This window comes from Carassius carassius, chromosome 40 (genome assembly GCF_963082965.1).
Source record: "Carassius carassius chromosome 40, fCarCar2.1, whole genome shotgun sequence".
In the NCBI taxonomy this organism is placed as follows: domain Eukaryota; kingdom Metazoa; phylum Chordata; class Actinopteri; order Cypriniformes; family Cyprinidae; genus Carassius; species Carassius carassius.
Window position 1 is genome coordinate 3,180,511 of NC_081794.1, and position 25,218 is coordinate 3,205,728.

Here is a 25,218-nt window from a genome sequence, read left to right on the forward strand (position 1 = left end):
ATCCGCGTTTTCTGAGTATCACGAGCGCGCCAGCTCTTTTTCCCCGTCTGCGCGTCCTCTTGAAGCGTGTGATCAGCGCAGCCGCTCCGCCGACAAGAATGTCCAGCAAAACATCAGAATAGTCGAAAACCAGTGAAATATCGGGAGATGTGTGTTGCCGAATATCCAGCAATTCGTCCCTGGTGAAACTGATTGCAGGAATATAACTAAAGACAGGACAAACTAACAAAAACACAAAAACAACTGCAGAGCACGTCACGGAGGCAGCCATCCTGTATCGGCGCCACTCCAATTCCAAGTAGTAAGATGTTGCGACTTGGACACCACACCTCTCCAAGATACCTTGAAGAACCTATCTGAGAGGTAAGAGACAAACCACTGGAGTGCGGTTCCTGAGATGCCCTTTGCCAAAAGGGTTGACATGAGGATCTGGTGGATAACAATGTCAAGAGCAGCGGACAGATCCAGCAATTATTGAAGATTTAGAATCTGCTCTTGCCAGTCTTAGGGCTTTAACAACTAAGAGCAAGGCAGTCTCGGTTGAATGTCTACTTCTGAAACCCGACTAGTTGCTGTGGAGGAGATTTTTTGTGAGAAGGGCAGAGACTTGGTTGAACATAACTCGTTCAAGTGTTTTTGCAATGAAAGTAAGAGGGGAAACCGGTCTGTAGTTCTCGAAAAGAGATGGGTTAAGGGTTTCTTAAGCAGTGGGGTTATAAGAGCCTGTCTAAATGATGAGGGAAAAACACCCGTGTGAAGGGATGTGTTAATGATGTGAGTGTAGGTAAAACTGCATGAGAAATGGCTTGAAGGAGATGAGATGAAATAGGATCAAGAGGACAAGTAGTATGATGATTAGAAAGGATGAGTTTGGAGACTTCTGCCTCAGAGAGAGGAGAAGGATGTGAACAAGTTGCTGGTAAGATGTCTTTGACAGATTGTAGTGTGAAAAAAAAGTGCAGTGATGATTTTAATTTTATTAATGAAGAATGTGGCAAAGTCATCAGCTGTTATAGTTGATGAAGGAGGGGGAGGAGGAGGACAAAGGAGCATGCAAAATGTTTTTAAGAGCATGCGAGAGTTAGACAAATTGTTAATTTTGCTATGATACTATGTCCTTTTAGCAGTGGAGACATAAGCAGAAACGGAAGAGAGGAGTGACTGATACACATTAAGGTCAGTAGGTTTTTTTGATTTGCACCACACCCTTTCAGCAACCATGATGAGGTTAAGAGTGAGGAGGAAGTGAACTGAGGTGTGCAGTGGAATAACCAGTACATGATCAGTGGAGCAGTGTCATGTGTAAATAAGGTCCAGTTGGTTGCCTGATTTGTGAGTAGCCATAGTTAACATTCTCTTGAGATCAAAAGAGGCAAGCAGAGTGTGGAAGTCTGCAGCCTGAGGTTTATCTAAGTGGATGTTGAAGTGTCCGAGCATAACTAGTGGAGAACCATTCTCAGGAAAGGCTTAGAGCAGCACATCTAATTCATCCAAGAAGTTACCTTGTGGTTCTGGGGGTCGATAAACGCCAACAAAATGGATTTTAAAAGAGTGGGTAATAGTGACTGAATGTGATTCAAATGAGCTGTTAATACCCAGAGAAGGCAAAGGAATAGACTGGCAATCATTAGAGATAAGCAGTCCAGTACTTCCACCTCTTCTACGGGGAGTGTGGAAAAATGAGAAATTATTGGAGAGTGCTGCAGGAGTAGTAGTGTCCTCTGGTTTAATCCACGTTTCTGTCACGGCCATGAGCTTTAGTCTTGAATGACTAGAAAGAGATGTAATGAAATCTGCTTTGTTTATGGCAGACTGACAATTCCAGAGACCAGTAGAAAAAGAAAGTAGTGTATTAGCAGACAGGCAAAGTTTGCAGGTTGTTAGGAATGCGCTACCTACAGTATAGTGTGTGATGCATGGTTTGCAAGTGGTAGTACTAGTAGGTATATGAAAACACATAGTAAGAATTGGTCATAAAAACTGAAACAGAACTAAAGCAAGGTGTAGAAAAGAGGATTAATCAAAAGCGATACTTATGTCCCTTGCTGGTGTCCCTGCATTGTGGAGTCACACGGCAGAGTTGATGGTCTTTACACTCTTTGGTCTTCACACAATGAGGGCTTCACACGAGGGCTGCCACGGTATACTAACCTTTTTTATACCATTTGACAAAAACAGAAATTGAATTAAGCAATGCGCTAAGCAAGCGCACAACACTGACAAAGTATGCAATACAGTATGAAACCAAACGCAACCAAAAACAACTTCAGCACATCTTAACACAGTAAACATCCTATGAATGTCCTCCAAGCACCCCAGTAGCACCTCAAACTGGCCACTAACATACTGGCTGTGAACAGTATGTCAGCAGAGGAATAGTGAAAATGCTGTCAGTCATTGGGAAAGAGAGGCTAGGTCTCCATGCCTTACCACGGTACACTGACTTAGGCCCCATTTGATTTCAGAGGGCTGGTGTACTGAGAAGAGAAGCAATGCATCAAAACGCCTGCACAGGGGCTGCAGATAACAGAGCTCAGCCTGAGGAATAATAGACTTGATTGAATTAGCCATCTATTTCTCGCCCTGCTCATAAATCTGGGATGCCTTGATCTCAGTGGCAGCCAAAAGGGGCCTGGACTGAAAAGAGAGGCAGCCTCTCAGCCACGGCAATCACAATGCGCCTGAGCCCAGAGAGGGCCGAGTGTCACGCAGTTAATGCATGGCTGCTTCGCCTGTATCTTAAAGCTTCTCCCTTTAATCTGGGAGAGGGAGGACAGGGACCTTGCCCAGCTAGATTGAGAGAAGTCTCAGTCGCTGAGCCTCTGGATGGCAGAGGACACCTCATTATAATGCCTATGAGGGATTCAGAACAACACAAATAGATACAACCAACAAATTTACTGAACATTATATTGCAAAACATCTAAAGCATATGTCTGACAATGTTCTAAAACATTTTACTACCTCAGATGACAGACCAACAGCTATTCACTTATACTGGAGATTCACTGAGAGATTCAGATCCGATTTGATCCTCAAATATACTGAAATATTTTAACTTGTGAGATTACTGTTCTTAATAATGTATACTTATGGATAAAACCCTTTCTTTTGCTCACTTTAGTGAAGACCTAATCAAAAACATCTAGGATATTTATATGTGAAACTAATAATTCACCCAAAAATGAAAATTCTGTCATTAATTACTCAGCCTCATGTCGCTCCAAACCCATACGAACCGTGTTCATCTTCGGAACACAAATGAAGATATTATTGATGAAATCCGTGAGCCCTCTGACCCTGCATTGACAGAAACATAGCTATACCATGTTCAAGTCTCAGAAACGTATAAGGATGTTGTTAAAATAGTCCATGTGACATCATGGTTCAACCGCAATTAAATGAAGCTACAAGACCTTTTATACACAAAAGAATAAATAAAATTAAAATAAAATAAAAAAATAAATAATGATTTTATTCAACAGTTTGTTCTCTTCCATGTCAGTCTTCGATGTATGCTCATGAGAGTACCATGACACATGCAACACAGTCAAGATTTTTATTTTCTTTGCACACATAAAGCATTCACATAGTTCCTAAAATTAAGGTTAAACTGCTGATGTCACATGGATTATTTTAACAACATCCTTTCTAACTTTCTGAGACTTGAACTTGGTAGTTCCGTTGCTGTCTATGCAGGGTCAGAAAGCTCTCGGATTTCATAAAAAATATCTTCATCTGTGTTCCGAGATGAACAAAGGTCTTACTGGTTTGGAATGGCATGAAGATGAGTAATTAATGACGCAATATTCATTTTTGGGTAAATTATCAATTTAAAGTTCATTACAACCGTGACAGAGTGTTATAAGATCTCATCAACAAACTTCAAGACATTATTATCTTAAACTAGAAATCCACATTATCTTGTCATTCTTACTAGCTTGATACATCAGTTCACATCAGTACAGTAATTCTGTGCTTCTACATATAAACTCATTATTAACAAACTATGCTATTCATATAAATTGCAAAGTTAAGGTTTCAAGCAGACTTGAATACAAGACTAAATGCACTAAAATGATCATTCTGTGTGAACAAGTCATAGTTGACATGATGACCACATCATCAACAGTGCTGCGTTGTGTTCGTGTGGCTCCTCATGAACAGCTCTGTATGTGTGAGGACTGACAGAGAGAAACTATTCAAATTTGTGAATGAATCATAACACATCTCTCCGTTTTATCTGATTTTTTAGTAGCAGCACATCAGGCGAGCTGTCAGAGTCCAACTAAGACCGTCCTCACTCAGCTTTTTACACACTATGCTGATTTAAAGGGATCGCTCACCCAAAAACGATCATTCTGTCATCTTTTACTCACATAAACCTTTGACATTTTTGAAAAACATTTCTGTTTTAACAACATTGGTCCTCTTAGACATGTATGGAGGAAAAAAAACACATGACATGACATGAAGGAAAGTAAATGATGACAGAATGATAATTTTGGGGTAAACTATCATTTTAAAATAAAATGAAGATACATAGAATAAATACATGCATTTCATGAATGATGGTACATGTTAGCCATTAAAAAAACAAATAACAAAACATTTTCTTCCTCCATTTTTTTAAATCAAGAGAGAGTCAGCTGCATGGACCCAGAGGCTGGGAAACTGGAAACAACATGGCTTTTATAACACAGCACAGCCCTCAATCCTGTTGGGCCCTTCAGACTCGGTCTCCGAACATGGCATAGGCCTATCAGTATTCCTGTCTTACGATGCCCTTTCATGAAGGCCAAGCTGGGGTGAGCTGGATAACTAAGGTACATGCTGGAGGAATTTTCTGAAACCTGACCAGCAAGCAGAGCTGCTTCCAATCGAATCTGCCTGCCAATGTCTGTGGCAGCGCTTTATATATTATACACACGCTGCAGCGCAGACACTGGAAACGTTAAATGATTGTGTTCTGCTACGTCTTAATAATTTAAGTCATCCGTTTTGTTGGCTCTAAACCGAGACAGTGGTTATAATGCGTGTTTGCCCCACACTGCGAAGTGAATGGTGCGGATCAGGAAAATGTGTGCTGATAATTATGGGTCCTGAGATGACAATGACTCAGTTAATTGCTCTAACCTTTTCTTGCCAAGCTGGAGCTGCATGTCAGCGTTGGAGGTGAAATTTGGCTTGTTGTTGTTCAGCTTCATTGATTGCTGTATTTGCTGATTTACGATTCATGTAATCCACAGCCGACAGGCCGTACTAAGACATGACGCTCACAAACAACATTGCACTGTCATTAAAAAAAAAAAAACACACACACAAGGGTACAAGTTTATAAGTGGTAGCTAATTTAAAGACAAGCACATATAGATTGAACCCAAAATATGTTTCTCTAGTCATTCACAAATCACTGCCATTCAAATGCTGTATCATTTATGATGTATCATATATAGATACATTTACAGTATAGAATCCCAGCATGACCCTAAATCTGACCACTCCTCAACAATTAAAACAATGTCCTATGCAGGTAAACATACAGTACTACTATTTAGATATTTTTAATCAGATGTCCCATGGCAAACACAATAAAAACTGAATGATGAAATAATTAAATAATGATAGAATTAACTTGATGAAAGAAACAAACTATTCATTCCTTAAATTAAATTTTCTATTAATCTAAAATATTCATAAGCATTTATATTTCTCTGTAGTTGTTCATAGTTCATACATAAATGTTTAAGATGCTTTACTCGTTTGTGTATATTTCTATGCGCAAAGGTATGATAGTGTTTGTGTGGTAGAAGCACATCATTTCTTCCAATACATATGAGACTTTAATCATTTTGAAAAGCTGAATTTCTTTCCAAATAATGTTCTAATTCAATATTTATATACTTTTTATGCCACCTGGGCCTTAATAAGTAGATACTAATGTAAATTTCTATTTTTCTATTCATCTATTCATAGAATTTGCATATCTGCACACAAGGCTTCCGCTAACTCCATCTAGATGTATATTAGATTATTGTGTATTGTGTATTATGTTTGTACTCAGAGCTGCTGAAAACCGCATCTTGGATTCATTGATTAATTGAAATTAAATTTCAAATGCAACATTTAACATCAGAAGTGTACACAGCAATTTCTGATGTATTTAAGCCATTCACACTTCACTGAAGGCACATTCTGTTGAGTTTGTATGCTCCCTAGGATTCAGTTTAAATAGAAATCACACTTTCAGCATATCTCACCAGGAAACTGAAGCAATGCTACGCTGGTTTTGTAAAAACATATGCACGGTGACATTCCCTTGAGAACAGGTAGGATACTGTTATTGATATTACAGCCAGTAATGCAGCACAAAAATGGAGCAGGAATGTCGTCCTTCACACGATTATGCCAGCATCCATTCACTGAGTGCCAGAGGAGTTCCTAAAACGATGTACACTTTGTGAACGAGGCCAAGTCCACCAATCGGTCTTGGCATGGCCCAGTGGGCTGCGGGAAGTACTACAAATTGCTCTCATCCACCGAACCTGCCAAATCCCACAGTCAGAGGACAAATGTGATAGGTGGTCTGTCTTCTGAGCTGTCAGTGGGTTTATTTTACAATTAGACATCTCCAGGTGGCGTAGCTAAACAAAGAAGCCTCGTCTCCAGACGTGAACCCTGTTTACGTCAGACTCAGGTGAGTATCTGACAGGTAGGTCTCTCATAAATGTTGCCTGAAATCACATTATGCCAGACCTTCGCCCCGTTCCTGATGGGGGTTTTGCCACATGTCCTTGACGCACAGATACAGGTGTTGTGAGGATCGTAATTACATTGGGTGCGTGCTTCAAAGCACAATGACGCTAATTCAAAACAACTTGATCCTTGGGTAAACTAGAGTATTTGCCGATATGAATACACATATATAACAAATGGCTTTTGTTACTATCATACTTATGAAGTGATTATTCATGCTCAGATCCCTTAGTCCCCAAATAAATGAAAAGAGCTTAGCTCTGCAGACTCATTAAACAGACAACGGTTAAAACAACTCAGAATAGATCAATGAAGCACTAGCTTATCATACTGATGTTTTCAAATGAAAGCCGCAGCGGTGAAGTGTCGAATTGCACACTTCAGTCCAATTAAATCATCTTCTACGCTGTATTCAAGGCAAAATATGATTGTTTGTTTTCAGAATGCGAAGAATCTCATAAATTCCAGCCCTATCTATGGCAGGCTGTCTCCAAAGGAAAATCTACCTGATTAAAAAAATAGACTCTGATAATTCAGAAGAAGCACATGAATAAACTCTAAGTCCCTTTAAGGCAAGTCAGTGTGCTTGGCAGCCATCTTATTGTGCAGCAGTTTCCTATTTTCATTATGCGAGTAGCTCTATCTATTGTAAATATCTGAATTGGGCCAAGACATTGGACTTCATTCCTATACCTATATCTTCAAGTCAGCAATAAAACCTGACAACAATGCTTTGGACGTTGCTTCTATAACTCAAATCATGCTAAAAACTTTTTAGAATGCATATTACTAGCATTTTGGCTGTTTAATAGTACGTATAAATCAGATAATAATGCCTTATTCTGCATGACCGTATTTAAGATCCTTTAATCCTACCTAAATTTAACAGCTATACTTAACTATTAATAATCTGCAAATTATGAGTTTGTGCAGGAAAAACTCTTAGTCAGTTGTGAATGTGTTCTATAATCTATTACACTTTTTAAATTATTCGTTTTTTAATATCAACTTTAAGTGTTATATGATGAAAAGGTAACCTCAATTCAAAAATGATGGAAATAAGCATGAAAGATTGAATATCCAATTTAGCCCATTACCTGTAATTTAAACTTGAACCTCTATCATCTGATAACATACAGTAATATTTCATGCATCCCTAATCAGAGATTTTACATCCTAACTTAGATGAAAAGATGAAATTCAGAGCAAGAATAGAAAATGTAGATGTAAATCATAAACTGTAAGATCAAGACGCTCATGTTATTTAATCCCAGCACAAGACAATAAGACAATTTCAAAACTGCCCCCAGAAACGTGTCTAAATCTGTTTTGTCCTTAAATTATTATTTTAATTTCTCAACACAAGCGCACTGTCTGCTTAACGCAATTTTCAGAGATAAGAGCCTCATTTATGATCTGCAAGGAGAAACACAACAAAGAAATAAAAGATGATGCAAAAGAATGTGTCTGCAATACTCAAGACAAAACATCGGATGAGAAATTCACTTCTGAAAATTGGAATCCTTAAAACGAAGGCACTTGACTTGTTTTGTCCCCAAGGAAAGATGTTTTTAGATATTAAAGATTATAAGAAAGATTGTAAGGCCATTTCAATAGCAAATGTCTCACGAGAAACCAGGCAGCGTCAAGTACCTGACAAAACATTAGCTAGAAGATAAAAGGTTCTTTACTTAACATCCTCGGTGCTGATGTATTCATCCTGCAATACGCAGATTTCTGTCCAATCACATGTGAGAATACATTCTGCGGGTAATCAGCAATCATGTTTATGGTTGTGATTTATCTGAAGGTTATTGTCTTTTAGTCTTCAAGATAAATATCGCTCTTTTCTTCTTTTAACAGGTTGTAAATTGAAGTTGGCTCCTGATGAATGCAGTGGTTTAAGTCTTACTCCATTAGTTTCAGTTGGGAACACAGTTCAGGATACCTGTCAGCAGGCGGAAGATACATTAGCCTTGTCGTACCAATAGGGTTTAATCACGTACATGCAGCCAAGCGCCTCATGTGGGCTTCAATACACAAATATCCCCAGAGCTTTAAAAAGAATAGCCAGGAATGATGACAAAATCATAATCATCACAGATGGATGAATCAACTGCGGGTTTAGATAAACCTGCTGTGTGAGGATCTGTTGGGCGAGATAAGACTGATCTCTCTTTCTCTCCGCGAGCTGCAGGCCTTGTGATTATCTGCTAAATCAAACGCGTGGGGATCAACTTTTGTGTGTGGGTTGAACAGGACAGAGCTGCACTCGACGCTGCTGCAGGGTGGGAAGATGCATTCTGTTACTAAACACATGTATTCGATCTGCATCCAGTCAGTCGAGCCCGTCTAACTGAGACCCGCCAATGAAAACATGCACACGGATTGTCTTTCAGCTTGATTAAAACACGAGAAGAAGTGACGTTTATCACGCCGCTGTCAGATGAGATACATGGCTTTGTTGGCACGCATCCATACATGCAGCAAAACGACACACGCATACACTTTAGCCATTATTCGAAGGATTTCTTCAACAACCACACAAATCCTACCCAGTAAGCCATTACTGAGACGGATAATAAAAAAACAAATTAGCCTCTTCCCACTCCTTTTTCTGAATTATTGCACTGCGGTTGTGGCACGGCTGATATTGAACGCTCACAGGGAGGTGATGATCACGAATATAAACACTCAGCTGTGATTAGCGAATATGAGAGCTTTGAGCCACGTGGCCATCCATAGATAAACAACCTCGGCTGATGTAATGAGCCAGTGCACTTTGACCCCAAGGAAGTCACAAAAAAAACTGTTCTCCCACATTTTGCCCGCAGCGTCAACAGTCTGATCTAGAAATTACAGCCTTGCAGCTTGACTATCCTTGATATGAGACCCGCAGACTCACTGGTAGCCTACGCAATGCAGTTCTCGTCCCGGGGACCATCTGACTCCTCAAATTACTTTCACAGGCTGTCATTTCTTACATAAAAAATCCCCGGATTTGGGGAAGATGCAGGTAACAGGCGTAGAAAAAGCGAAACGGGGAGCAACAATGCCTTTGATAGCAGAACAGGCATGTCTGCTTAAATGCTCGGGGAAGCTCAAGCGTGTCAGGACTCAGATCCCTTGGGAAATCAAGACTTGGAGAAAGGCAGACGCTCTGGAAAGATCCCCAGCTCTAAGCGCTGAGATCTGACATTTTGAAATGTGAAGTTTTGGACCACCTGCTGTAAAGGGAGGTCCATTCTGAGGCCTGATTAGAAAGCATTTGTCTTGTTACATCTGGTGCTCGGCTCTGGTTCTTCTGCTGAGAATCTCTCCTGTAATGAGATCAAACTCTGAGTGATCGCTGTGTGATGTCTATGTCTCCATTCATCTTCTGACGCTGAATTATGCAGCGCCTATCTGTTCTCCGCAAAAGCTGTTCTAAAAAAAATAAATATTTGACATCATTTCCAATAGGCTTTAGAACCCAAGGAGATCTTGTAAAAGCTTTCATTAGTGATTCGAGGGCGAAAGGCCACAGCGGCTAATCGGAGACTGATGTGATGAGTGTGTGGGGGGCTCACAAAACAGAAGAATGGGTAACACTTTATTTTAATAGTCCACTTTAGATATTCTGCTAACATTAAGCATCTTCATGTCAACTAGCAGTCATTAGAGTATTAGTAGACGGTCTAATAATGCTTAGTATCTTCTAACACTTTATTTTGATGGGTCCACAACATACAGAGAAACTTTGCAAGTATATATCAACTTATTCTACTAACAGTCTACTCGAGTTAGTAGACATGTAGTTGCAAAGTCCCCTATAGTTAATAGAATGCCTAAAGTGGACAATCAGAATAAAGTGCAGCCAAAGTACTGAACAATTTTAGATGTTACAAAATGTTTTAATGCAGAAAACGTCATCTATTGATTGGGAGAAACAGAAACATTACTACTGCAAGCTGTCAGGCTTGTTGTAAAAACCTTTTTTTTTAAGAATTATTAATTTAAACATTTCCATAGGCTGCAGATTCAGACTATTAAAAGCACATGGGCACAATCTTTTCCCCTGAGTAATTAATGATTTACTGTCCTTCACATAAATGAGTAGCTCGATACACAACATACTATAAAGCTGTTGTAAATTTCACAGCTTCCAACAAAATGGCCACTCTGACCCTGCAATGCAGTCTATGACAAATACTTCTCTTAGTTCAACAACTGCAGCACAAAACAGCAAGTTGAGGTTGAATTCATGTAAATGGCAGAACATCTTCTCCACATGACTGGTGAGGACTTCAAGGGACAGTTTTACTGCTGTATTTACTGTATGATCCATCACAGAGCTCGTCTGCATCCTGTCACTCGCACATTAACATTTGCAGGCATTGTTAACATAATACTGCTGTCAGGAAAAGACTGTGTCGCTTTCTTTCACCCTAACGTTCCACTCAATTCTTGAATGTCTTCTATGAACAGTTTGGGGAAAAAAGCAAGCTTTTTACTAGCTTTTGTCCCGCGGGACTTAATTATTTCCAACACCTTATTATGCTTGTCCCTAGTCAAAATATTGTATCCTCTGGCATCATCACTCTGAATGCCAGCTGCTCATTTCTGGAGGAAGATCTCCACGGTGTGGTGGGAATCTATGAAACATTACTGAGGCATGCTTTTACTTCTCACATTGATTATTTAATAGAAAAAAAGGCTGTTATAATGACCTCATATGCACTCATACATTAGAAACGAAGGTATAAATGAATGTTTTTGCTCCCTTTGTGGTGCCTTTTTTTTATTATTTTATTCTTACCCCCCCCCCCCCCCCCCCATTTTTATCCCCCCCCCCAGATGATCCTAACCTTGAATCAACAAACAGAACTAACAATTATTGCTACATGTGTGACTGCATCATATAATTACTATTAATTAATAATATTGATAGTTCATCATCTAGCTGACTACGTCTTGTATTATTATTATTATTTTTATTTTTCTAAAATCCTGTCAAACGTGCACAAATTACTAGCTACTACTAAATATTGTAGAAACATAATTTTCTGTAAAGTTGCTTTGTAACGATTTGTATTGTAAAAAGCGCTATACAAATAAACTTGAATTGAATTGAATTGAATCTTACAAAACGCATGTCTGCAGTTGCTCGCGGTTTGCGAAGATCATTAGCGCCATCTGCCGGTCAGACCTTGTTAGCAACAGCTTTATTTTATTTTTATATTTTAAAATAAATATCCTTGTCGTTGCTTTCAATGTTTCATCGCTAGGATGGTTGTATCGTAAACACTTGCGAATCTTATTTTAACAATCTTTAAATATACAGCTAGCACATCTCTTATCTTCTAAATCATTCTTTTTCTCACACATTGATGTTTTCAATGGTAAGGAGTGTTAGGAATAATAACGTCAGTCAACCGAGAGATTGTCGCAATTTTGGTGTATAAAAATAATTTTCACACAAAAGTTGTTTATTTTTTGTTTGCACTCATCTACTTAATGGTAATGAAACCCATGACTTTGCGCTACAAACACTGACTGCAGCTACACATTTTTAAAGTGTTCATATGGCACGTTTAGTTTCCTCAAAATAGCTCAGCGCGTACACGCTTTCGTTCTGGTGACGTCACATCCCAGAGGGCGGGGCTCCGAGCAGGTGTATTTCACAGGTGTAAAGAAAAGTAAGTGCCAGAGGAGAAGTACGAGCCCGTTTGGTCCCGTTGTTTCAAGTAGGCTAGACTCTAGGTGTGCAATGGCTCCGAAGTGTATCGGGGGCTGCGCCGCGTTATTTGTCCTCGCGATTACATTTGATATAATCGGGTTTGCTTTGATTTTGGTCGGTATTTTTGCCAATCTGCGATTGGACGGCAGATTTTACGGAGACTTTTTAATCTATACAGGCTCTTTAATAGTTTTTCTCAGTCTTTTCTGGTGGATCATGTGGTACACTGGGAATATTAGAGTTTCCTCTGAGGATGTGGAGAAGAGGACTTTTGATAACTTTGCGCACTGGGCGAGGAAGCTCTCGGAGCGTCTGTCCAAAAAGAGGATGAACGGCGAGAAGTGCATGGATGACATAAAGAAGTCGTTGAACGGCGATGTGACACATCACGCTCCGAGGCGGATAACGTGGGAAAACTCCGGAACCGCGGGGCGCGTGAATGAAGCGTACGACCGAAGCTCCGACGCGCCACCGAGTGAGAAGACCGTGGAGCTGGAGATCCTGAAGAACCCCGAGATGTTCCTGCAGAGCTGCGGGAAGGCGGAGAGATTTCTCTGAACAGCGACTGGTACGTTACCTTACCTGCTATCCGTTCATCCTAGAGAATAACCTGGGACATTCATCTTGAGCAATTTCTTTTAAAACTTTTCTTGTGCTGTAGAATATGTTAATATCTTTATACTACGAAAATCTATAGCCGACTTTAAAAAATAGCCTACGCACTGGACTAGAATTATTAAAAGTTGATTTAGCCTAAAGGGGGGCAAGTAAATAAACAGGATGGAAATGAATCGCTTAAGTAGAAATTGAGAGTTAGCCTAAATATTAAAGTGTCATCCGCTCATTTCGAGAGATATATAGCCTATACTGATTCATGTAATTGTATCTAACTGGATAGAGTGTTTTATAGTAGACAAACCACTAAAACTGATGTTATGGACTGAAATCTGTCAATTAGTCCTTCATGCTACAGACATTCACAGTTTTTCTATCTGTCCACTGATTGCACGTCTATCGATCTGATCTTTCGGACATTGGGGCTTTAAATAGGGATGGTATCAAAGCCGAAAGTGGATCAAATTCATTTAGAAATTAGAATCGTATTTGCGAGAATTTTTTTTATATATATATTTATATATAAAAAGAAACATAGAGGGACGGGGCATAACAAAACATAACAGGAATGGCCTCCATAGTATTTGCTTCAGGGTCATATTGCAGTTTGGTGTTGATTACTTAACTTTACAAGATCAAGCTCACTGTAGCTATAAGTACAGACTGTGGGCCTACTGTTTTACAAAAAAATACAAATATATAGATCAACTGTCGTGGCTGTTGTGGACCTGAGACTTTTTAAAGCATTGCTGAAAAGCACTGTTAACATAATATTTCAAACCTATACCCTAACAATGTGTATTCCATGAGTATTTGTCGTCTTGTCTTGGGGATATTGTAGACTTGTGAAACTTGATGCTGTGCTTATTTCCTCTCAGGTGCATTTTACTTCTGTCTAAGTCTAAGACGAGGAAAAGCAGCAGTAAGACTGGAATGTTTTAACCAAACCTTCATATTTGGACTGACTGAGAAATGAAGTCATTAATCAGGGATTTTCAATGAGCACTTTACACATGATTAATACATTTGTACTTTTATCTTGTGGAGTGAAAGTTTTATTTCAGATTTTATGTTTGTATTCATCTTTATTAAATAAAGGTTTCAGAAAATGATTCGTCCATTTAGCTACTTGTTTTTTGTTATTTAACACGATATGGAAACTTCTCGTTATTTCTAACAAATCTTATTTGATTTTATTCTTCTGAAATGTCTGCATTGTTTATATAACCCCTTTATTCTGGTTTTATGATTATGTAAAATATCTTGTTTGTTATTAGTCGTACAGCCCTAGCAGGCATATGCAGTTGTGCATGAACTACTATTTGAACTCTGTTAAAACAAGCATTACAAATATTCCTCTGCTGACTTTTATTGGGCTCAAAGTATTTTAGGCTCAGACCCGGATCTTTTCAGGAAACCTGTTCACCTGGAAGCGTCTCGCTCTTTTTCCATCTTGCAGTTCTCCAATGACAGGAATGGACTGAAGACCTGTTCGGTGTGTTTACTAGAAACACAGTCGGGTGTGAATTATACATGCACTCTTATCAAACACTGCCAAATCATTGCTTTTCACCTAACATTAGGATTAAAAACCGAGAGAAACCCGCCAGACAAATACAAGAGTTTATAGACACACCCTGCTATTGTATATCTGGACATTTGAGCCATTAAATCCTCCAGTCTTTCACAATCACAGTAAACGGACCATAAGGGAGAGGAAGGTAACCAGTGGAAAAGTCACGAAAATCCTATGTGGAAGGACTTGTTTTGCGACATGGCAGACGTGGGGTTTGTTTTGATATGCATTAAAACTCCAGCAGTACAGAGGTCAGAAATCATGCTGAAATAGCTCTCATGTAAACGACCTCACAAAATTACGACTCCTATTATTAATTCATTAGCACGGTCAAGAAATCAGACAACCTGTGCAACAAGCAGAACAAGACGGCCCAGATGGACAGCAGGTCGTGTTTCCCATCAACACCTGAGGTGTGAGAGATATCAGATGATCCCAACACCTTCAAATCACACAACCCTGAAAAAAACATTGACTGTGGGAGAAGAAAACATCCTCTTGTTCCTGTCACTGTGACCGTCCTGCTGCAGAATATGGCTCTTTAATTATCCTTTAACAAGGTAATGTTAGTTTTGAAGAAATACTGGCTACTGTGGTAAAAACTAGAAAAATCACATGTGATAATTGAATAGAAGCTCCTGAAGAAAAATCTAATATAAATATGCAAAATAAATACGAAACACTTAAAAGATACTCTGAGCAACAATTGCACGTCATTATATGTTGCTCCCTTCTATTTAACAGTAAGTTTCTGTCAACAGACTAACTATAGAATCTTTATCCATGAATCATTTTCCTTTGTTTCCTAACCTAATTCTAATGACTAATCAGCAACAACATGAAAAGAAAATGTAGTATATTTCACAATAAATCATTCATGTCCTTAATGTTTTGTGGCAAACCCTCCCTTCTGGGTGTCCTTTAACTCCACAAGGAGAGTCAACAAAGCCTTTCACAATAATGGGCCGGCTATTGTTGTCCTACTTTTGATAACAAAAGAACAAGAGGCTTGGTTTTAGTTTTCTCTCTCTCCGAGATGTTGGAGACTGTTGTGATAACATTTATATCATCCTGCACAGAAGTGTTGTACAGCGCCATCTAGACAACGCAATCATCATCTTCAGCGGTCACATAAATACAGAACAGAAATTATGGAGTTTTTAATTTAATTTATAAAAAATGCATATACCCACTGAAGCTGAACAACATCTACCACTTATTTTTCTTTGTGGAACATGTACTATCTGTGAGACTCTTTCAGTTGTTTGAACAGAATAAAATAATATTAACAGGCAAAGACAACTTCAACACAAAGATAACAAACACAGCCAACGACATCTCGAATATAAAAGGAAAAACAATGGGGAGGAAAGGAAATATCAGAATCAAAAAAGGTAAGTGCAGTAATGATCCCAAATTGTATAAAATATTATTTTGCATTTTTTTTTTCTTTCATCTTCTGCAGTTTCCTGCAGTCAGGAAACGAGTCAGATACAGCACATTTTCTCAACACGTTCATGCAAGCTGATATATTTTAAAGTACAAATGGAAATATATTTATCTCATAGGCTATTGGTTAAAATATGAAAAAGAGGATGGGAGTAAACATCATTTTGATTTGATGTAATAGCAAATAACTCAAAACCTCAATAGTGTTTTTTTTCTGAAAAAGAAAAACAAAATTTGATGATAAAATAAAAATGAAGAAACTACATTCATTTCCATGTCTTTAAAAACAAAAAGGAAAAAAGCAAACGCAAAATGACCTCACTTCTGCACTGCCTGGTAAGTTGAGTATTTGTGCCTCAGGAAACACACAAATAAGATCCTAAAGTACACATACAACAAAATACTGCATATCTACTAAAGACTGCATTAGGTAGATGGACATGGTAGCTAGCTGCCATGAAACAGGAGAAAAAAGAAAAGAAAAAAATGCCTCCCCACATTTCCCTTTGCCCAAGAGAAGAGAGAAATTTTTCCATTTTTCCCATCTGTGAATATGAGGCTGAAATAAGAAGCAGGTTCACATTTTAAGAGCTAATCGGTGTTAAACGATGTTTGGCAAGTCCATATCTGACCTGTCTTTTCAGTCGAATGCAAATGTTCAAGACCTGGGAACGGGGGAATCTGGAGCACACATCTGATACACATGCGTGACATTACGTAAATATGTTTATCGGTCATTGGCCGGTCGTTTGTTCGCTAACACAAAGGATGTTCGTCTATTTGCTCTCCATTCACGTTCAGCCCAGAGTTCACAGAGACGGAGACCTTCTCTGCTGGGTTACACCCACAATACATTTCATTTTATAACTTCAAGTAGGCTATATTAATATACGTGTGTGCATATATCTGTGAGTATTTACCTAATCATGTAAAAGGCCCTCCGTCCCTCTATCAGAACAGCAACCTCTCTCTTTTCTCCTCCACCTCGCATTACTCTCAGCCCGATTCTAATCGCTACTTCTCTCCAAAATCCACGACTTTCATCTCACCTCACTATTTGGCACCTTAGATTCATTAACAGGTGATGTGGCTGCAGCAGGTGCGTGGCAGGCGGGGAGAAACAAAAAATGGGTTGAGGTCAAAGGTCGTGACATGGGAGCCCTAGTCAGTGGCGTACTGCTTGTCTCTCTCTGCTGTGTCTTCAGTCTTGGCTCTTTTGGTGTCAGGCTGCTCTGCTTGGTCTCCGTTCTGCCGTTTGGTTGGTAGAGATGCCGAGGCCGAGGCGTGGGTCGCCAGCATGTGCAGAGGACTCGCTGAAAAACAGCAGACGGATCGCGTTAGCTGTGCGCAAGACGCGCTAAAGCAACGCTCTGGGTTCAAAGCTAGAAATTTCCACAAATGTGCTGATGGGAAGATTCATAACCATATAGAGGAGTGTGGAGCAGAAGCCTGTGAGCACTAGTGAAAATGCAGCTCTTTTCCTGTTGTGTGCAAACTGTCCTGTCTGCCTTAAAGCGAACACTAAAATCAACCACTAGGGGCAGCATTTCTTTCTTTAAAGGCTAAGATTTCTTTAATGGCCTTTCTGCATCATTAACACTAGTCCTTCTCATTAGAAAATTAGAAATATAATTATTTTAATAGTGAGATCATGATTGATTAGTAAGATTACTCACTGATGTTGGAAACATCACAAATTTATAGAGCACTTATCTTTTAACAGTGGATTTGCTTGAACATATTCATAATTCAAGGAATGTACATTTTCGATTATTCCCAAGAGCTATCATTGTTTAAACTAACAATCAAAGAATCATTATTCAAATTTTCATGTTACGATTAATTGACAGAGCTTTTATCAAGGTATTATCATGGTACTGAAATTTAGGAAAAAAATTTACAGTATAAATAAAAGTATAGGTTTAGTAACTTTTGAACTTTTAAATACAATAAAGCACTACACAAAAAAAAACTGTATAAAGTAAAACATTTTACACAGATTAAAGTGCAAAAGATGCCCTCATGTAAAGTTTGACGGAACAATAAAGAATCAAAAGAATTTCAAACAATATCTAGGTCTTGCTTGAAAATAAATAGTCTATTAGCGACATGACTTTCAGATCCAATATAGTCATCACAGCATTGCCTTTTAGTTTCAATCTTTTTGAAAACCCCATTAAAACATTATGAAGATAATGATCCCAACATTCATTGTAATGTTGGGATCATAGGGAAGGCAATGCATAGAATTTTAGTTTTTTAGACTTTTAGCTTTAGTTTTGAGTTCTGAAACTTACAGGATGTTTTCATAGCACAATGACCTCTTATATTTCAAAAGATCAAGGGAATTTTGGTTTCTCGGTTCATAACCCCTTTAAAACAACGTAATTCACACTTAGACCAACACAATTAAAATAAAAATAGACTAAGAAAGATACAACTAAATGAAACATTAAGGGACACGTGGATGCATTAGATTTGTAACAAGACAAAAATAAGTAAAAACTCTAGTTGAAATTAAGATATAACCACCCAGCTTTAATAAATGTTCTAAGTTATGCCATATAAATTCTGCAATCCTGGCTGTGATTATAATGTAAATACATAGAGATAACGCAGACGTTGGTTCCTGACCTGTATTGCCAGATCCTTGGACAGCAGTGACCACATGCGTCCCATTCTGAGTGATGGCCTTGACGGGCAGCTGATGCTGGCCAATTGGAGCCTGTTGCACTATAGTAATTGTCTGTATTGGGCTGGACTGGGACGTCTGAAGAATGCGACTCGTCCCACCTATAGAAGTGGTTGTAATAGCAGGCACGGGCTCCACTTTCACTGAGAAAAATGTAAAAACAGGATTAAAGATTAGTCATTCTCTCTGACATCTGAAATGGTTAACAGGATATACATTATCCTGCTCATTACATGGCTACTTGCCACATAAGTAAAGAACTGGACATGAAATATTGATTAGAGTTAAACTGGAATAAAAAAAATAATTCAGCAAAAAGCTTTGAGCCAACATGAACGAACAAATTCAGACAACATTTAAGGAAGAGAGTCAGACCACTGATTACAAGGCTTTTCAGCAAATAAATAGATACATGGACGAGAAATAGCATCTAAAGACCGGGAACCACCAAACCGACTTCCAAGAAATAACGCTGCTTTTAAAGTGAAACCTGCTGCAGACTGTCATTGATGCAAATCAACGAAAAAAATAAAAAAATCACTCTGCTCAATGATTAACTTTTATAACTTGACAAATTAAAAATAAAGCATGTGTGTTTAATATACAGGTTTTAAGTCTGTACAGACCTCTAATTCTGCATGCTCACCTTTAAACTCCTGAAGCTCTCCGTTTTCATGCGGTTCTGCTTTAATGATGCTGGACTGGGTAAACACAGGCTCTGCCATGTGTGTGTTAGCTGTAGACAGTCCGGTTACTGTCGCAACGGAAACCGCAGGGATCTGATGCACCACATGGACCGTCTGCATGACAGGCTGCTGGGATGTGGGAGTGGACACCGGTGTGGCGACGGCGTAGGTCACAGGTTTGATGGTCTGCGGTAGCTGCCGCTGAACTGTGATGAGAACTGGTTGGGTGTTGAGAGGCGTACCTGTGTGGAAACATACGTTTGGTTAAAATGCAGCCAACCAGCAGTGGGAAAACACAATCTGAAAGTTGGGTTGCTCTGTAATGTGCTCTAGAACAACGCCCCACACGTGATGATTAGCATCTCTCTTAAATATAAAGGATGCTAAATATTTACACAGTGAGCAAACAACAGTAAATGTGATAAAACAAGTCCAATGTGTTGTTTTAAAATTAAAGGAGGAAAGGACCATGTGTTTATTACATTACTTCCATAGTTTCTCACTAATGAATTTCCATGTCTTTTCCAGGCATTTGTGATATCTGGATAAGGATGCTTCAAAACTGATTTGATCTGATTCACCAATGAACCAATCCGGCCAATATGTGAACATTAAACTCAATACTCAACTATGAACTCGTGCATGAGGAATGACCTTACCTTGAGCATTTTGTGCAAAGCGAGCCTCTTGTATGACTGCTAATTTGGGCTGAATGGCTGGAGCAGGAGTGGAGGCAGGTGTGGGCTCCGGGTCCATAGGAACAGGTGAGCCTTCTCTTGATAAGCTGTCTGGGGTCTGAACGCCACTGGAGTGGGCCGACAGTGCCCCTGTGTGGTTAGGAGACGCTGGAGCGCTCCTGAGATGCAACAGGATGAAAACTTAATGAATAAACTCAAGTGACATTGTTCATGAAGGTCTGTTTGTTTAAAAGCATGTGAAGTAAGCATTCAATCTCTGGGAACCCCACCACCATGAAATAGCAATTTAAATCTGTTTGTTACAAAGAGTGATTACAATTTAGGCATCATCTTTCATCTAAAATGATAACAGTCTTACCGTAACAACAAGGGAAGAATACTAATGATCACCTGGATGAGAGTGGCCCGAGTGGGGTCCTAAAACAGGGCACACCGCGCGGCCTGCGCTTGCGGAAAGCTTGTTCGATGAGCTTTCCCTCAGATGAGGGGTCTATTCTCCAGAAAGAGCCTTTGCCCGGCTCCTCTTGAGATCGGGGCACTTTGATAAAATAGCGGTTTAAAGATAGATTGTGACGGATCGAGTTCTAGGAGAGTTAAAAAGCAACAAAAAGGTTAATGTTTTCGCAGCCACTTAAAGTACAAATTTAATTGAATTTGAGATTTGTAAGGATGAAGCAATTAAAAAGAAACCATGTGAAAATCCACTGCGCTACACTGAAATGTGCCAAACAAACGGTTAGAGATCCTTCAGAAGGGTCTGCAGAGCTGACACAGCCAGTAGAGCAGAGGTTTGGAGTACTTCTCAGCTCTTTGGTCATTAAGAGACAATAGCTTTATCTTCTTTAACTTATACATGTAGATAATCATGCTTTGATGTACCTATCATTCTGTCAGAACAAGTTTTTTATATATCAAAAGCACAAAGAAAGCATTGAGATCCCTCATGGTATGACCTCTTTAGATATTCTCACTAATTGAGAAAACTACAAACAAGTGCTTGTTACACTCAACTCCATTAAAAAAAACTGTTCCCACCAATGCTGTATAATGAATGCATATGACTAATTACATTAAATGACTAAACAGTCTCAAGAGCTGATTGACACTCACTTGCCAGCCCTTGTCTGCTGTCCTGTAATATGGATAATTCTTAGTAATGTGTGTATATATTCCATTCAGTGTTAGTTGTTTGTCTGGAGCCATTGTGATGGCCTGAACAATAAGCTGTGCATACGAGTAAGGAGGCTTGGAGTCATCCTGTTAAAGACAAGAAAAAGAGCATTGGGACAGGTTACTGCATTTCAGATTAGACCAGTCTGGTTCAGAAATGTCCACAGGAACAGTGATACACAAGACATCATTATTCTACACGGCAGCATGCATTTTTAAAACATCTCGTACTTTTGGACTGTCTCCTCCAGACGCTTCCTTGTCATTTTCAGATTGGGAGTTTTCATTGATCAGGTCAGCTGTGAGACCTCGACCCATTTTATAACCGGACAGTCCCGCACCTCGGGGACTTGATGGACAGGAGTTGGCAGCGCTGAAGAAAAATTACAAATTAGCATGATTTAGAAAAAAAAAAAAAAAAAAAACAAACCTTCCTAATGACACTTAAGTGTGTCCTCTAAAAGCCTGTGTTCTGTAAGTGAACGGTGCATTACTGTGACATCCTAAAGGAGCACAAAATCACGTTCACAGACTTTTACACTAATAGAGTCCTATGATATCCGCGATGCAGAAAACGCGGACGTAATCGTGGAATCCAGTCATAAAAAAGGAATTTACAGTTTAACGCGGAATGTCACAGAATTTGTCAAATTTAGAATTAATTAAAAGTAGGTCATTGCACTTACATCAAATCACGATATGGACTAATATCTGCAAAAATTAAGCTGGAAAACTCTGTTTAAATATGAATCCTGCATGTTCTGTGCAGTCTGTGCAAATGAATGGCGCAGAAGTGCGTCTTCCTTTATTAACACACTGAAGCGCGCGTGACGCTCGCGGTAATTTCAGCGTCTGTTGTCTCTCTAAATAAGGACGAAAACACATGAGGAACATCTCCGGAACTGCTCTGAGAGTCACTTCATGAGCATCTGACCGTTTGATTTCAGTAAAACTAGCGTCATATCACATCATAGACTGTAGTAGCACATACACAGAACTGTAAAGGTACAGTAACCCGTCAAAATAAAAGTCTGGTTTAATTTAATGAGAAGTATTTGCCAATTGCACTATTACTATTGTTCAGCAGAATGTACATAGCCCACTACTACTACTACTAAAATGAAACAAACATATATTTAAGGAATAATCACACAACATTTCTTCCATGTTTTATTTTTAATAGTAAATACCCTTTGTTTACCAAAAAATAAAGTTTACTTAATTTTCAATAATTAAAAGAAATGAAATGAATGTTTTATGCCTTCATTTGAAAACTAGAAAAATTTAAATACACAACAGAATTTCTGAGGAGAAAAAAAACATTTCATAAGGATATTTTAAGAAAAAAAATAAAGTTTAATTTAGATAATTTAAATAAGTAGACATGCTAAATCACAGAATTAGGTAACAATAAAACATATGGTGAAGAAAAAATAAAACATTTCATAGGGCCCTAAACATTTAATTTTTGTTAAACTTTTAATAAATTGATGTGAAAATGTATAGGTTTTATGACTTTAATTAATTGGACATGCTTTTAAATTAATACAATTTAATTTAACCATTTAAAAGGAGTCGAGTAAAAAACAGAAAAATAAAAAGAATACAGAAAAATTTAAACAGAAAAAAACGAAATTTGGGAAAAAATAAAATGGATTTCATAGGGCCCTACACTAACTGTTCCCTCCTGGTGGAATGACCTGCTCAACTCAATCCGAGCAGATGAGTCCTTAGCCATCTTCAAGAAAAGGCTAAAAACAGCTTGTTTTAAATACTTGTCATAGCACTTGCATATTATAGCTCTTTGGTTGGTTTTTATTGCTTCTGTTGTCCTCATTTCTAAGTCGCTTTAGATAAAAGCATCTGCTAAATTACTACCGTAAATGCAAATGTTAGAATAAGGCCTTTGGAATAAGGGTCAGTATGAGATGATGAGACAAGGAAGTTGAAGCAGATGCGCTTACCTGATTGTACCTGTTGGAGACGGCAGGGGACTCATCAGATGGGCGATGTTGTCAGGAATGTTGATGGTCAGCGGCGAGATTTGGGGTTGGACCGCTTTCACAGGAGACTCAGGCGCGTTCCTGCGGTCCCTTTTGTCACTGGACAAGGCAGTGAATGTAATTTTGATATTTGTGCTGGGAAATCGGAAAGTGCACCTACAAAACAGGGAACAAAGCTGGAATTTCAGACACTTACTCATTGATGGAGTACCATATTAAAAATACAGCAGACATACTGATTCACAAACCAGCCAGCAACAGAATACAAAAGTAGAGCCGTGTTTATATATGGATACAGGCTTGACCCGATTACACGACAGACACATTTAACCATCAGAAATATATTTGAACCTCTAGCCACCATTCAACAGATTAACCCTGCAGCGCGTTCACATTTTACGTCATATATAAAGCATGAAAAAAAATGTTCAGCTGTGAACTAAGTGGAATTAATAACTATGATTTGAAGCTCATCTGATATACATGCACCCCTCTGCAACAACAAAACACAAGGCCATAACTTGCCACCCATTAAAAAATCATATAAAAATGGAATCACTATAAATGTAAATTAACGTACAAAATGCGGCTTTTTAATCAGGCTATTGTTTCTGATGACCATTTCCTATTCTTTCATTTAACGTTAGTCATTGCCTCAGGCATACGTCATATTTCATTAACTTGCGCGCGATTTGGGTCAGCTGAGGGCATCAGGAACCGAATGAACCCGAAACACACTGACCATCTGGAATCTTAAAGGAAATTTGCCATGCTTTAGGTGACTAGTGTTGTGTAAACAGACTGAGGGGAACGGTTAGCTGTTGTGCTAATCGACGGCTGCACCGCGAGACGTGCGTAAGTGGCGGTTGTCATTATCAACACGTGCTGCTCGCGAAACAAAACAAATGCCGCGAGCGATCGTCGCAAACGCCTTCACGCGGCTGGCGCTGGTCTAATTCAAACCGACAGTCGTTAGCTTACATGCGGGGAAGCTGGAGAGGAGGAGCCCCTCGTCTCTGAAACACCCCGTCCACGAACACCCCGTTTTTGCCGAGGCATCGAAGGTAGAAATCTCCGCTTCCCGTTCCATCCTCGCCGGCGGAGAAAATCTCGAGGTGCCTCCGTGAAATAAAGCTCGAATGGCCCATGCTCACGTCCACGGAGCCTTGTGACGAATTCCGACCGATGGTGACCGAGCGCTTCTTCATCAGATACTCGAATTCTCGGCCCTCGAGCCGGGCGACAAACGACCCTGACATCCCGCTCACCGCCATCTTTATTATTTGTCTTGAGACTATCAAAATGAAGCAGCAGACGGCTGATGCTCGGTCGGGAGGCCTGCTTGCAGAATTTAGTGGGGGGATCGAATCAAAGAATGAGAAATAAACACGAAGGAACGTGCCAGCCGAGGGACAGCGGCTCCAACCCACAGCCGCGACAGAGAGAATGAGAAAACGGTAGACGCTACCAAACAAACCCTGGAGGCGGGGCCGGGTTGATTGACAGCGGTAGTAACCAATAATTCCGCGGCTCTTGAGGAGAGAAATAGAATCCACCAATGAGCAGTGAGACGAACAAGCGTAGCGTGGTGCGCTGAGGGTTGGTTGCGCTGTGTGCTGGCTGACACGCATGTTCGAAGAGGAATATCGGCGATGATGCTACAGACTCAGAGTTTGGCTAGTGATGTTGTCGTTTCTTGGCATCCTACGCACAAAATAACTCTCTTAGACTAAAATCGTGGTCGGAGATTTTATGGCGATACAATAATCCACTCATCTCTACGGATCTTCGGTATTCTTGGCAATAATAGTGTTTCTTAATTAACGTTACGCTTATAGGAACGCAGCTTAGAAA

The 25,218-nt window shown here is 39.3% G+C and overlaps 1 protein-coding gene and 1 long non-coding RNA gene across 2 annotated transcripts; one reads left to right on the forward strand and one right to left on the reverse strand.

The window, feature by feature from the left end:
- The first annotated feature begins 12,293 nt into the window (after positions 1 to 12,293).
- On the forward strand, positions 12,294 to 14,200 carry LOC132122583 (uncharacterized). The gene is made up of 2 exons (XR_009426399.1): positions 12,294 to 13,047; positions 13,969 to 14,200. It is a non-coding gene; the product is annotated as an uncharacterized LOC132122583 (long non-coding RNA).
- Positions 14,201 to 15,815: 1,615 nt separating this feature from the next.
- foxk2a (forkhead box K2a) lies at positions 15,816 to 24,822 on the reverse strand. The gene is made up of 9 exons (XM_059531718.1): positions 24,346 to 24,822; positions 23,326 to 23,520; positions 21,593 to 21,734; positions 21,302 to 21,448; positions 20,582 to 20,775; positions 20,153 to 20,349; positions 19,454 to 19,735; positions 18,750 to 18,950; positions 15,816 to 17,428 (listed from the first exon to the last, which is right to left on the reverse strand). Exons 1-9 carry the CDS (start codon positions 24,636 to 24,638, stop codon positions 17,277 to 17,279), a joined length of 1,803 nt encoding a protein of 600 aa, XP_059387701.1. The 5' UTR covers positions 24,639 to 24,822; the 3' UTR covers positions 15,816 to 17,276.
- Between the last annotated feature and the right edge of the window lie 396 nt (positions 24,823 to 25,218).